At 40.3% G+C, this 13,570-nt stretch overlaps 1 protein-coding gene across 1 annotated transcript in view; it reads left to right on the top strand.

Annotated features, from left to right (window-relative positions):
* Positions 1 to 13,570, top strand: part of TMPRSS15 (transmembrane serine protease 15) — a gene marked incomplete at its 5' end in the record, with an annotated part of 640,117 nt that overhangs the window by 410,084 nt on the left and 216,463 nt on the right. The window contains 2 exon segments of the mRNA XM_082246136.1: positions 3,305 to 3,415; positions 4,791 to 4,917. Coding sequence (XP_082102262.1) covers positions 3,305 to 3,415; positions 4,791 to 4,917 — 238 coding nt within the window.

The raw sequence follows: 13,570 nt of genomic DNA, 5'->3' as shown, positions 1-13,570 counted from the left end.
GTCCGTTTTTCATCCCATCCGTTTGCGGATGAAAAACGGACATAATGTATCTCTATGTAAATACGGATGTCAGCGGATGACACCACTGACATCTGTTTTTGCGTCCGTTCCGTTTTTTGAACAGAAGAAAAAATAGGGTTCTCTTCCGTTCAAAAAAACTGAACTGAACTGAACGGACGAAAAACGGATGTCAGCGGATGATCATCCGCTGACATCCGTATTTACATAGAGATACATTATGTCCATTTTTCATCTGCAAACGGATGGGATAAAAAAACGGACATACGGAACGCCCGTGTGAAAGAGCCCTAAAGCTACTTTAAACTATTATGCCATTGCCTAGTTGGCACTCCAAAATCGAATATAGATATATTATTTTTGCATAGAGTGGAATAACATTATTTATTAAAGTTTAAAAGATAAGGCATCTATTAAATCTGATACGGTAAGATGGGATGGATGTGTTCATCTCAAATGGTGAATATTTATTAGGTAAGTTTCCCTTGTGATGTATTGGTACAGGGAGGTGTAGATACAACTCTGTACATATAAAACATTTCAGAATCTTCACAATTCATATCAAAGGACAAAACATAAGACAAAAGATAATAAAGAAGTGATATTTTTGAAGCTCATTAACCCCTTGACTCAGACGTGATACAAATATGCAGCCTTCTGCTTCAAGGGGTTGTACCGGGGTGATGCCTGCAGCTGAATGCTTTTAAGTGCAAAGGAGGGATTTGGGGTCTTATGGACCCCAGATCCCTCCAAAAAAATACCTGACATGTGACTATTGCTGTCACAAGGGATGTTTACATTTCTTGTCAGCAATAAAAGTGATTAAACGTTTAAAGGGACTGTGTAAAAAAAAAAAAAAAATTAATTAAAATAATCAAGAAAAAAAAAGTTGTGCCCGCAAATGTAAACAGTGTTCAAACCACATATCATTATCATATCATATGATTAGAGCAAGAGTAATAATTCTAGTACTAGACCTCCTAATCCGTCACAAACGATGAGGGATGCTTCCGCGTTCCACCAGAAGAGGCGTAATGATGCTAGGCTCCGCCCTATGCCTTTCATCACTCTGACGTCATCTGGAGCGGCACCGCTCCAGGTAATGTCAGAGTGATGAAACGTATAGGGCAGAGCCTAGTGTCATTACACCACTTACGGTTTTCAGTCGTGGAACGCGGAAGCATCCCTCATCATTTGTGACACATTATACTTATATATAAACTGGAGGATGTAGAGAGGGGAATCCACCAGCAAAGTGGATGAGAAGGAGGCAGCAACAACGGTATACTTGCCCAAAGTGATATACCCCTGTTGAAAGGGGAAGGATCTCTGGGGAGTGCAATATCTGGTGGGGGGGAGGGGCACAAGCAGAGACACTGGGATTCACTGCATGTTGAAACACTGAGTCTTTTTTACTGTGTTGAATCACTCTAATGTCACTCCACGGATGGAACTATAAGGTCCAAAAAGTCCAGCAATGATACTAAGGTAATCACTCATGGTAATGTTTTTATGGACACATTTAATACAGTTTCTAGACAATTTTTTGGATATTGTTTTTCAAGATATTTAGCACCAGCACTTTATTGCGATTTTGCATGATTTTTATGGCCATTGATTTGCGATTATTTGCACAGATTGTAATTTGCACACTATGATTTGCACATATTGCAATTTTACACATGATTAATTGCAATGGATATGTTTACCTGGACATTAATATAATGATTATATGTTTATAGCACAATATAAAGTACAGTTTTAGTTATCAATATTCACTAATTATGTTTGTGATTTGATATTACCACTACCATGGTATCGGCCAGGAGGAATAATTAAGGCAGTACCATTACCCAATATTTTATTTTAATTCCTATTACGGTGGGTAATTAGGGGCAGCAGCTCGCTCTATGTATTTGGACCCTACGTCCCATATTTATATAGTGGAGGCTTGAGCCATATGTGCGGATTATATATAACTTCTTTTTACAAGTGTCAGAAAAAGGCTTAGTCATCAAGAGGTGAAACATCTGTTGCTGGATTTAAATACAGATATTACTATTCTGCAAATTAATATAAACGACAGCTTCACTTTTAGTGAAGTTGTCCTTTAAATTTTAACCTCATCCCCCTGAGTGGTAGGCAGCTATCTAAATAAAGCTCTGCTCCAAAAACTTTCACTGTGGGGCCCTCACAACCTTTCAAGCAAAAAGTCCCAACCATGCCCAACTCCTGCTGCATATTAGTGCCACTTCCCTAATTAATTCAGTGGCTAGAGCCACACTCCTTAGGATGGCTTGGGGCTGACATGAACAGCCATAGGAATAAGTGGAGTGACCTGTGTGCATTATCAGAGGAGATGGACGCAGCTGGGACTTTTTCTGTAAACACCGTGCAGTGCTGGGAAGGGCTGCACAATGAATATCTCCAAAGCAGCACTGAAGATGATTGTTCATGAAGGTGGGAAAAGAAAGGACAAATTACAGTTAAGTTATCCCTCAAAAGAGATGTATGGGATTTTTTTTTTCTAGAATCATACTTACGTTCAGATGCTGCATCTGTCTTCAGCTGGCTCTAAGGCTGAAAACCAAGCAATAAAACACCACAGATCACTTCGTTCTAAGAGCTCCCTGAGCAGACAGCTGGTGACTGTCAGTCACCGCTGTCTTCTCTACCCCTTCAGCACTCACTGGAGCACTAGACTGTGGAGGGGGAGAGAGTGGCTGGCTCAGGCTCTGAGCAGCTCGCTGAGAGGCTGAAAAGGGATGCCGTTCCAGGCATGTGGACGGATCCTGACCATATGGAGGCGATCTTTCCCAAGCCTGGACCAGCTCTGTGACATCAGCCGAAAGCTGGCTTCATCCCGCTGTCTGCTGAAAACTGGTCAAAGGAGTGCAGAACGAATTGCACTCCTGTGATCCACAGGAGAAGTACAGCCAAACAAGCTTTAAATCTTATGAACCATATCTCAACTTTAGATTTTATGAAGTAATATACAATATATTTAATATTACAGGAATAGAAATGCAACAGTAAAATTTGATGCATATTGAACACAGAGGATACTTCTTCCATATTGAATCTTGTTCATAAAATCCATAGGACAAAGTTCAATAACAAAAGCTGGCCATAGATGGATTGAAATGTGTCTGTCCTTGCTGAAATTATTGAATTTCGATCCATCTATGGCAATTCATACTTGACAGAAGTCAACATCTCTAAAACGGGACTGTTGGAAAACATTCATTTATGCATGTGAATATACATCAAATGTTTTTTATTCCAGCTCCTTGCAATTCAACATCATTCCAGTGTAACAGCGGAGAGTGCATTTCACTAAGGAGCGTCTGTGACAGGCACCATGATTGTCCTGATGGGTCAGATGAAAAGAACTGTGGTAAGATATTGCCAATAGATGAATGTTTTTATGGTGCCAATGCACATCAATGTACATAACCTGTTGTTGCTGACTTTCCAAGTAAAATTAGTAAATGTACTGGTAACAAAAACTAATTGTGAGTGATTTCAAAACTGATGACTCTGACTTCTAACCACCTACTGGCTTTATTAGTACAATTTTCCTGAGGTGATATTCCCTCACTAAAACCACAGTTTTGTGGAATATGTTCTCTCTCACCTTAAAGCAGATCTTTATCTCCCCCCCCCCTTTCTTTCCCCAACATCTGCTTACTGGGTGGTCTGGTGGCCCATTTCTGATACACAGAGGATCCAGCAAGGATTAAATAGTTATTGAACACGCTTTTCTAGCGTGTACCATCACTACCTTCCTCCATTCCTGAGCTTGTCCATCATTGTCTACAAACACTCTAGAGACATCCAATCATAGGCAGATTCAACCGAGAAAATCTAGCTATGATCTAATGTCTGTTGGCACCTTAGAAGTTTTGTGTGTCCCTGCCCACCATGAATATATTTGTTCACTATAACATATCTCCCAAATAAATACCCAACAAAGTCAGTGAAATCCTTTTGCAATGGCCATGGCAGGTGTCCAAACCTGGGGTCTGAAATGCAGAGATTTAACCACTAGAGACTCTTACAGATATAAATAAAAAGGTAGGTTTGTGAAGTGTATCTGTATCCAAGAATAATACACAGATGCATTGCTGTCTTTTTTGGGCTGCACTCCTTGGCATCCTCAGAACATTCATAAGTTCACAATCAGCTACTAACATTCAGGTGGGCTCTGGATGATGTCAGCGTTGTGCAGCCAGTCACAGTGGTGCATGGTTGTAAGCCCCTAAAACTGCCCTCTGGCGCCATGACACAGATAAAGCGCTGGCTATCACCGGCATAAGCTAGTTGACATGATCACCCTTGCAGTAACATGCTTCCTGTTCTAGAGCTGCATTGTCACCCTAGGATGGGAAGTTTGTGAGGATTACAGAACACCTCTCCCTCTTCTCTTTTTAATATTAATAACATAGGCAAGAGGTTTTCTGTAGTTCACAGAGGTGAGTTAGGCCGGGCTGATAACAATGATTGCGATAACACGATCAACATGTATTTGTTTGCATTAGAGTAACTTTATTATAAATTAACAAATTACATGCCCAGTCCAAATCTGTTAGAGAGGAAGACATGAGCTTTAAAGAATTATAATGAAAACATATACTCTTTGGGCACTAGGCAGTAGCAAATAAACTAGAAGTGCAGTAAGAAAAAATGTAAATAGTATTTTTTTTTCTCATTCAAGTAAAAAAATAAAATTTCTATTTATTGATTTATTTATTTATTTATTTATTTTATAGTGCGTATATCCAATAGCAGTTCAAATGGCTTAGTTGAGTTCAAAGTTGTCAATCAATGGTATACAGCATGTTTCGATCTCTGGAATGTAGAGATTTCCAATAATATTTGTCATCAGTTAGGCTTAGGGTAAGTAATCCCCACTGCTTTATATAAGAAAAGTGTATTGTTGTTCTTGTTGTGTCATCCTTGTTGTGTGGAATTAATTTACTGTTAAACAACAAATGTTCTGAACTGTGTAAACCAGTTACGTCTTTTGATCATGATCCACCAGATAATAGAAAGAAACCAAAAAAAGAAATGAAACAAAAGAAAAAATTCTAAAATGTGTGCCACTATACATACGGTATATTTTTTGTTATTTTGTTCAGTTTTCTTACAAATGCATTCTTTTAAATGTATTGGAACACATTTTTAGATAGTGATGTATTTTGAAATCTGGCATGGGGGTAAAATAAAATGTATGTACCTGTTAGACATTTGATAATACAGGTTTTTAGGCTGCTTACAAACAGTACCAGTACTCTCACATAAACACCCCATAGTAAATATAATAATAAAAAAATAAATAAATAAAAAATAAAAAATAAAAATATATATATATAGATATATATAGATATAGATATAGATATATACACCCCTCACATTTTTGTAAAAATTTTATTATATCTTTCATGTGACAACACTGAAGAAATTACATTTTACTACAATGTAAAGTAGTGATTGTACAGCTTATATAACAGTGTAAATTTGCTGTCCCCTCAAAATAACTGAACACACAGCCATTCATGTCTAAATGGCTGGCAACAAAAGTGAGTACACCCCTAAGTAAAAATGTCCAAATTGGGCTCATTTAATCAATCCCCCCCCCCCCCCGGGGTCATGTGAGTCATTAGTGTTACAAGGTCTCAGGTGTGAATGGGGAGCAGGTGTGTAAATTTGGTGTTATCCCTTCCTTCTCATACTGGTCACTGGAAGTTCAACATGGCACACCATGGCAAAAAAATCTCTGAAGAGCTGAAAAAAATTTTTTTTTTTCTCCATAGTTAGGGAAATTGTTGCTTCCGTAATTTGAACAATCGTTTCCTTAACCTCACGCTAGAAGGTCTGTATAAGTGGACAATCCCACCATATGTGCAACAGGGTACCCTTTTCCATATTACAGCACCAGCAGAGATCAGAGACTCCAGGGAACCAACGGTGCAATTTATCTGGAGTGTTATACCAGTGGGTTAGTAGTTTGAAGGAGTTTTCTTACAATTTAGTGCTAATGAAGCACTTATGCGCAAAAGTACAAGCTTTCAACCATTGCTCATCATTAAATGAGGTGTTCAGTGCTTTTTCCTATAGCAATCTATATTTGTGTGGTTCCCTGAAGTCTGTGGATCACAACCAGGAGTAGGCTAATGATACAGACCTCTCGGTTTTAGTGTCATTCAAGCATATGTGTTTAAGTGGGGTTAAAGAACTGGAGAATCGGTCGCTTTTGGTTATGTCCGAGACATAGCTATGAATCTGCTTGTAGCACCAAGGTGACAAAGCCCTATTGTCAAGTTACATGCACAACGTAGGATGAGGTTTAATTTTCCCTCTATGTAGGCAATGCAATAAAGGGCGATCAGTGTGTTTGTATGGGTTAGGTTGGGAAAGGAGACCCGGCGGAAAATCCGGGTTAGAGTCTAGGGGTGTTAGTAGACCTGGGCTGTTGGATATCTGAAAAAAAGAATTGTTGCTCTACGTAAAGATGGCCTAGGCTATAAGAAGATTGCCAAGACCCTGAAACTGAGCTGCAGCATGGTGGCCAAGACCATACAGCAGCTTAATAGGACAGGTTACACTCAGAACAGACCTCGCCATGGTCAATCAAAGAAGTTGACTGCATGTGCTCAGCATCATACCCAGAGGTTGGGAAATAGACTTATGAGTACTGCCAGCATTGCTGCAGAGGTTGAAGGGGTGGGGGGTCAGCCTGTCAGTAATCAGACCATACGCCGCACGCTGCATCAAATTGGTCTGCATGGCTGTCATCCTAGCAAGAAGCCTCTTCTAAAGATGATGCACAAGAAAGCCCACAAACAAAGACAAGCAGACTAAGGACATGGATTACTTGATCCATGTCCTGTGGTCTGATGAGACCAACATAAATGTATTTGGTTCAGATTGTGTCAAGTGTGTGTGGCGGCAACCAGGTGAGGAGTACAAAGACAAGTGTGTCTTGCCTACAGTCAAGCATGGTGGTGGAAGTGTTATGGTCTGGGGCTGCATGAGTGCTGCCGACACTGGGGAGCTACAGTTCATTGGGAGAACCATGAATGCCAACATGTACTGTGACATACTGAAGCAGAGCATGATCCCCTTTCTTCGAAGACTGGGCTGCAGGGCAGTATTCCAACATGATAACAACCCCAGACACACCTCTAAGATGACCACTGCCTTGCTTAAGAAGCTGAGGGTAAAGGTGATGGACTGGCCAAGCATGTCTTCAGACCTAAACCCTATTGAGCATCTGTGGGGCATCCTCAAATGGAAGGTGGAGGAGCGCAAGGTCTCTAACATCAACCAGCTCCGTGATGTTGTCATGGAGGAGTGGAAGAGGACTCCAATGGCAACCTGTGAAGCTCTGGTGAACTCCATGCCCAAGAGAGTTAGGGCACTGCTGGAATATAATTGTGGCCACACAAAATATTGACACTTTGGACATTTTACCTTAGGGGTGTACTCACTTTTGTTGTCAGCGGTTTAGACATTAATGGCTGTGTGTTGAGTTATTTTGAGGGGACAGCAAATTTACACTGTTATATAGGCTGTACACTCACTACTTTACATTGTAGCAAAGTGTCATTTCTTCAGTGTTGTCACAGGAAAAGATAAAGTAAAATATTTACAAAAATGTGAGATCTTAACTTTTACATATTTCTCCCACTCTTCCTCCTTGGTATCATAGTAAGTTCACATCAAAGAGTTGTTGAGATTTTACAGCCTAAACATTCTTCTGCAAATATCTGCAAAAAAAGCTATAGATACAAACCTGCAAAATTCTACTACAGCTGCTTAATAATCTTACTGTTGAAAATGCAAACAAACTATAGGCCAAAAGCAATATTGCAGAAAAATAAATTATTTGTCATTTATATGATTATGGAAAACCTATATCTGATTACTATTTGTGCTGGTTAGACATCTGTGTACTTCACAAACATTGCTTTTTAAAAGAAAACTGTAAACAGTCCCAAAGGGTAGCCATTGCACTCTATGTGTGAGGTAAATGCTCAAGTGCTCATCCACAAGGGAATATCCATACAAATAAAAAGAGGTTAATGGGACTTCTAGAGGAAATAAACCAAAGGAACAGCATTTAGTTGTCAACTTTTTAATGGAGCTCTGTCTTGAGAAAGATAGACTAAGCTCTGTTAAAACATTGACAAGAAAATGCTGTTTCTTTGATTTCTCTTCCCTGCAAGACCCATGAGTGCTTCTTTGCTCGTATGGGATTTGTAAAAGATAATTTTAGTAAGGCAAAAAAAAAAAAAAAATCACCAGATAGTGGACATCACAGAAGGTAATGTTTACTTTGTATTTTTTTGCTTTAAATTGGTAGTAAACAAAACAGCACTTGGGCACTTGTACCTACAAGAAAGCTTATAATAAAGCTTATCTGTAGGTACAAGGAATATCTCCTAAACATGTAGGCGAAATTCACTGTCTCTGCAGCCAGTGACGTCACCGACGCATGTGTTCTGAGGGAAGACAGCATTCTCATGCCATCTCTTCAGAGCTCTGTGCCGCAGCTGAGAGTACCGTGTGTATGCATGGGAGTGACATCAATGTACCTCGGCTATTTAAACGGATGGAGCCTGTGACCCCAGAAGGAAGACCCGTGAAAATGGAAGCCCTATCAGCGATGACAGTGCTGGAGGGCTTTGTTTTTGAGTAGGTCCTTTATAATGTGCTAATATGCAATACTTTGTAGCACATTGTGACATTGTATTGCAGGGAGAAGGTTTTTCTTTTTTTTGGCAGCCTTTACTACCGCTTCAGTTGTGAATGTCCAGGGTCCCTGCATTGAAGTTTACAATTTCAGTATACTAAAAATGTAAACCTAAAAACCTCTAGCCCCTCAAATTATTTAAAATAATGTATCTGGGAAATAGTCCAAAACAGCTAATGTCCATGGTAAGCACAGAAACATTCACATTGCAAGGTGCACATAGGGATAATGGTATACATTAGATCAAAATCTGTGAAAAATGTGGAACAATACCAATTCTTTCAAGTCGTTCATCCAAGCTTTTAGGTTACATATTGATCTCATGTAGGTTCCATAGAGTTTATTTGGTTATTTGGAATAACTTTTTCTAGCTCGGGGGAGAGATGATACACCTATGATGTAGCAGTTGTTTCATGTGTAAAATAATTAATGTACACGGGAAAGAATGTAATGGTAGCCTGCCATAGACGTTTAGTAGCTTTATTCTTTTTGAGAATAGTAATAGTTATGGCTGTTTCCTCTCAAGAACTATAGTGAAAATGAAATATTTGATTTGACCGGTGTGAGAACTCACTTCAAATAATAGAACTTTAAGAAAGCAGCCACTAAATCCATCTTTTTAAGGCTGGTTTTACACTTATGTGAATTGAATGTGGGTTTCCCCACATCTAATTCACATGGCAGCAGAGTGTAACTGGCTCTCAATGGAGCCTGGTCATTCATCTTCGAGGGGGCCGTGGAGGGTCCTGTTCATCTTTGGCTCTTTTTCAGGTCCGAATTCAGGCAAAATCTCAGATCTGAAACAGTGAACAGGGATGCATCGGACCCAATGCTGCGAGCCGCTCTGCAAATAGTGTGAACCCAGCCTAAGGGCTTTTCTTGACCAGTTTTATTAAAACAAAGTTCCAAACAGTTCCAGAAATCAAAATCAATGAGCTTCCCTTGCAGAGGTTTTCAGAATTGCTCTTACATCAAATAAATAAATGACATTCAGCCTCTTGCTTTCACATTCAGCACTATTGCTCTGACCTTACCCTTTCAGCCCTTGTCGGTTTGTGTCTGTCTGTGTCCTTGTCTGCACACAATGTGCAGCCCCTTGCTGCTCTGGCTCCCGCCTGTCTCTCTTAGGTGCAGCCCTCCTGACTCCTGGGCAGAGACCTTCTCTTTCTGCCTAGAACCATGGTCAGGTCTCTATAAAAATCCCAGCACACACCTGTTCAATTAGTGTGCTGGTGGTCCTGAAAAACAGGACCCAGGATTGAAAGTTTGATTCCAACCAAATCTCTCAGAAATCTCCAGGCTCCAGGTCCTAAAGCAATTTTTACCAACCAGTGAGGAAACTGAGAAACCAGTTTCCAAAATAGGACAAGCACCCTGGAGCCCTTCAACCTGCCTGGATGAGAATACTGGGTGACACCAAATCCTGTTTTACATTGTGGCACGGTACAGCACTGTCACACTGGATACAAGGACCAATTCATTTAGACAGTTCTGAAGCCACTGTATTCAGCCTATGCAATAGAGTTGGGCTGAACACAACCCGGTTCGGTTTGGTTTGTGTCAGAACTCTCAAAAGTCTCAAAAGTTCAGACCCGAACCCTATTAAAGTCTGTGGTACCCGAATGTGAAAAATCAAAAGTCTCTATTTTGAAGGCATATATGCAAGGTTTTGGCCATAAAAATGGTATGGGGGCCCAGTTAATGCCCTCAGACATGTATCAATGCATTTATTTTTATTTTTTAAAGATCACTTTTGCAGGAGCAGTGATTTTAATTATGTTTAAAGTGAAACAATTAAAATGACTTTAAATATAGTGACTGGGGGGGGGGGTCTCCCTAATCTGCCTGTAAAGTGGCACATTTGTACAATGTATAGAACCTGCTGCAGAAAAACTGAGATTTATAAAGAAAAAAAATGACATTTTAATTGCTGGTAATACAAAACCATTGCCGGCAATACAAATCCATTGCCGACAATACAAAAATGTAAAAAAAAAGGCGTTGGGTTAACCCCCAATCCATACCATGCCTTTATCTGAGCTTGCAATCCAGAAGGTCAGAAAAGATGGGGGGCGAGCAAGTGAAGGGCCTGGTAAAGATTGAGGGGGGGGGACCCCATGCCATCTTTTTCACTATTTTCTATTGCCGGCAATTTTTTTTTTTTTTCAGCTGTCAGCAGGTAAGCTGGTTGACAGCTGATGACTCATATTACGGATTATAGAAAAAAAAACTTCAATCAAAAACTTGTACAGATCTTCACAGATGAATATCAGAAAAAATGTCTGTCCAACTCCAGCAATTGCATGTGCTCAGAACATAAACTAAACCCACACTGATAAGAGGTTAGGACTTGCTATACAGACCATCTATTAGCCATAGAGGGAGAAAGGAACAAAATGATTTAAAGTTAACACTTGAGAAAGGAGTGTGCATGCTCCGTATGAGCCCTGCGCATGCTCAGAAATGCATTGTGTCTTTCCCTCTCCGGTGACATTACACGCCAGCCAGAGTTGCCGCCCAGCTGCTCTCCTTCTGACCTGCTTCCAGGTTTACACTATACTTGCCGGCGGAACACCGGCGCAAGAAGATCTCTGTGTACGCCAGGCTTGGACGCTTTTCCCTTCGTCTGCTGGATCGTCACCTTCACTTAAGAGCCTTTTATCCCTTCTTTTATGTGAGTGTACATTTGGCTGATTGCCTTTTTATATCATTAAACTTCTACACTTAGAGGTGCTCTACTGTTTTTACTTTTAACCTGATCTAGAGCCGTCTTCACTCTTTGAGGAGAGCTACTGCCCTAGTGCCAGACCACTTTCATCTACCTCAGCCTGGTTTATGGAAATTGTTATAGTCATTAATTGCCTTCAGCCGGAAGTTGTGGAGCTCCTGAGCTCTGGCATTTTACCTTTGTTTAGGGAACCAAAACCGGATTCTTAATTCCTTACAATTATTGCTTCTTTTTACCCCCTGCCCCTGATAAAGTATTTACTGTTGAAAGAGGTTCAAATGCTTCCTCACATTATCCAAAACAAAATGAAAACCATAGATGGAGTTTCCCTTTATTCACACCTCTGCAGTACCAATAAATATATATTTAAAGTGGACCTTGCATTAAAATGCAAGGTTTGCTTATGCAGTTGTCCCTCTTCTTATCCCTGCTGTCGAAACAGTGGACTAAAGAAATAAAAGAAAAACACTTTAGGAGAAAATCATAAAAAAACACCCTTTAAAGCACTATATACAGCACAGTGCTTGTGTTGTGTAGTTTGGCCCCTTGAAATACCTGGCTGATCCTGCCTGGTTCTGCCCTCCCCCTGGTAAACTGACCACGGTTTACCGTGGCTGCTGAGCTCTGACACGTGGTCAGTTTACATGCCTCCGTCATCCGCAGCTCTCCTGTGTCCTCCTCCCCCTCCCCTTCCCCTCTCTGCATGTCAGATCGTGACAGTGCCCACCCCCTCCCCTCCTGCTGTTGAAATTACTTTTACATTTACATACAATCCTCTGTGTTTAATAATGTAAGGTGCCCCAGTGTCTGTGCATTTAAAAAAAATGCCTTTCCATACCTTGCTCCAGAGCACCGACCGGTGCACACGTGACTGCTCGCCTCTCTCCTCCTCCCAACTGACATCAGCAAGAAATTATTGGCCCCCCCCCACTGTAGCTGTCAGATCGAGAGAGAGAGGAGTGGCGGCCGGTCATATGAGCATCTAGAGGTGCTCTGAAAAAAGTTAAAGAACAGCATTTTTATTTTTAAAAGCACACACACTGGGGCACCAATAACCACAGAGGATTGCATGAAGACAAGACAGTGGCTTAACAACCACTTTAAGGACTATTGTTTACAAAAACAAATATTTTGCTTGGGACAAACATAGATCTATACGTAGACAAAAAAGTTAATGAAAAAAAAATATATATACAAAACATGCAAAAAAAAAAAATGGGCAGACTCGATGGACTACTGTCTTTTTTCTGCTATCACTTTTCCATGTTTCATGTTTTTTTGTCTTCTCCCATCTTTTCCACCTTGGAAACCTCCCCTGATTGACAAGGAGAAAAAATATGATTTATATATAGATATATAGATATATATATAGTGCATTGCAAAGGTATTTGGTCCCCTTGAACTTTGCAACCTTTTGCCACATTTCAGACTTCAAACATAAAGGTATAAAACTGTAATTTTTTTTGAAGAATCAACAACAAGTGGGACACAATCATGAAGTGGAACGAAATTTATTGGATATTTCAAACTTTTTTAACAAATAAAAAACTGAAAAATTGGGCGTGCAAAATTATTCAGCCCCCTTAAGTTAATACTTTGTAGCGCCACCTTTTGCTGCGATTACAGCTGTAAGTCGCTTGGGGTATGTCTCTATCAGTTTTGCACATCGAGAGACTGAAATTTTTGCCCATTCCTCCTTGCAAAACAGCTCGAGCTCAGTGAGGTTGGATGGAGAGCGTTTGTGAACAGCAGTTTTCAGTTATTTCCACAGATTCTCGATTGGATTCAGCTCTGGACTTTGACTTGGCCATTCTAACACCTGGATATGTTTATTTGTGAACCATTCCATTGTAGATTTTGCTTTATGTTTTGGATCATTGTCTTGTTGGAAGACAAATTTCCATCCCAGTCTCAGGTCTTTTTCAGACTCCATCAGGTTTTCTTCCAGAATGGTCCTGTATTTGGCTCCATCCATCTTCCCATCAATTTTACCATCTTCCCTGTACCTGCTGAAGAAAAGCAGGCCCAAACCATGATGCTGCCACCACCATGTTTGACAGTGGGGA

Source organism: Pelophylax lessonae (genome assembly GCF_965119305.1).
Source record: "Pelophylax lessonae genome assembly, chromosome: 2".
Classification (NCBI taxonomy): Eukaryota; Metazoa; Chordata; class Amphibia; order Anura; family Ranidae; genus Pelophylax; species Pelophylax lessonae.
This window is presented reverse-complemented; position numbering and strand designations above follow the sequence as displayed.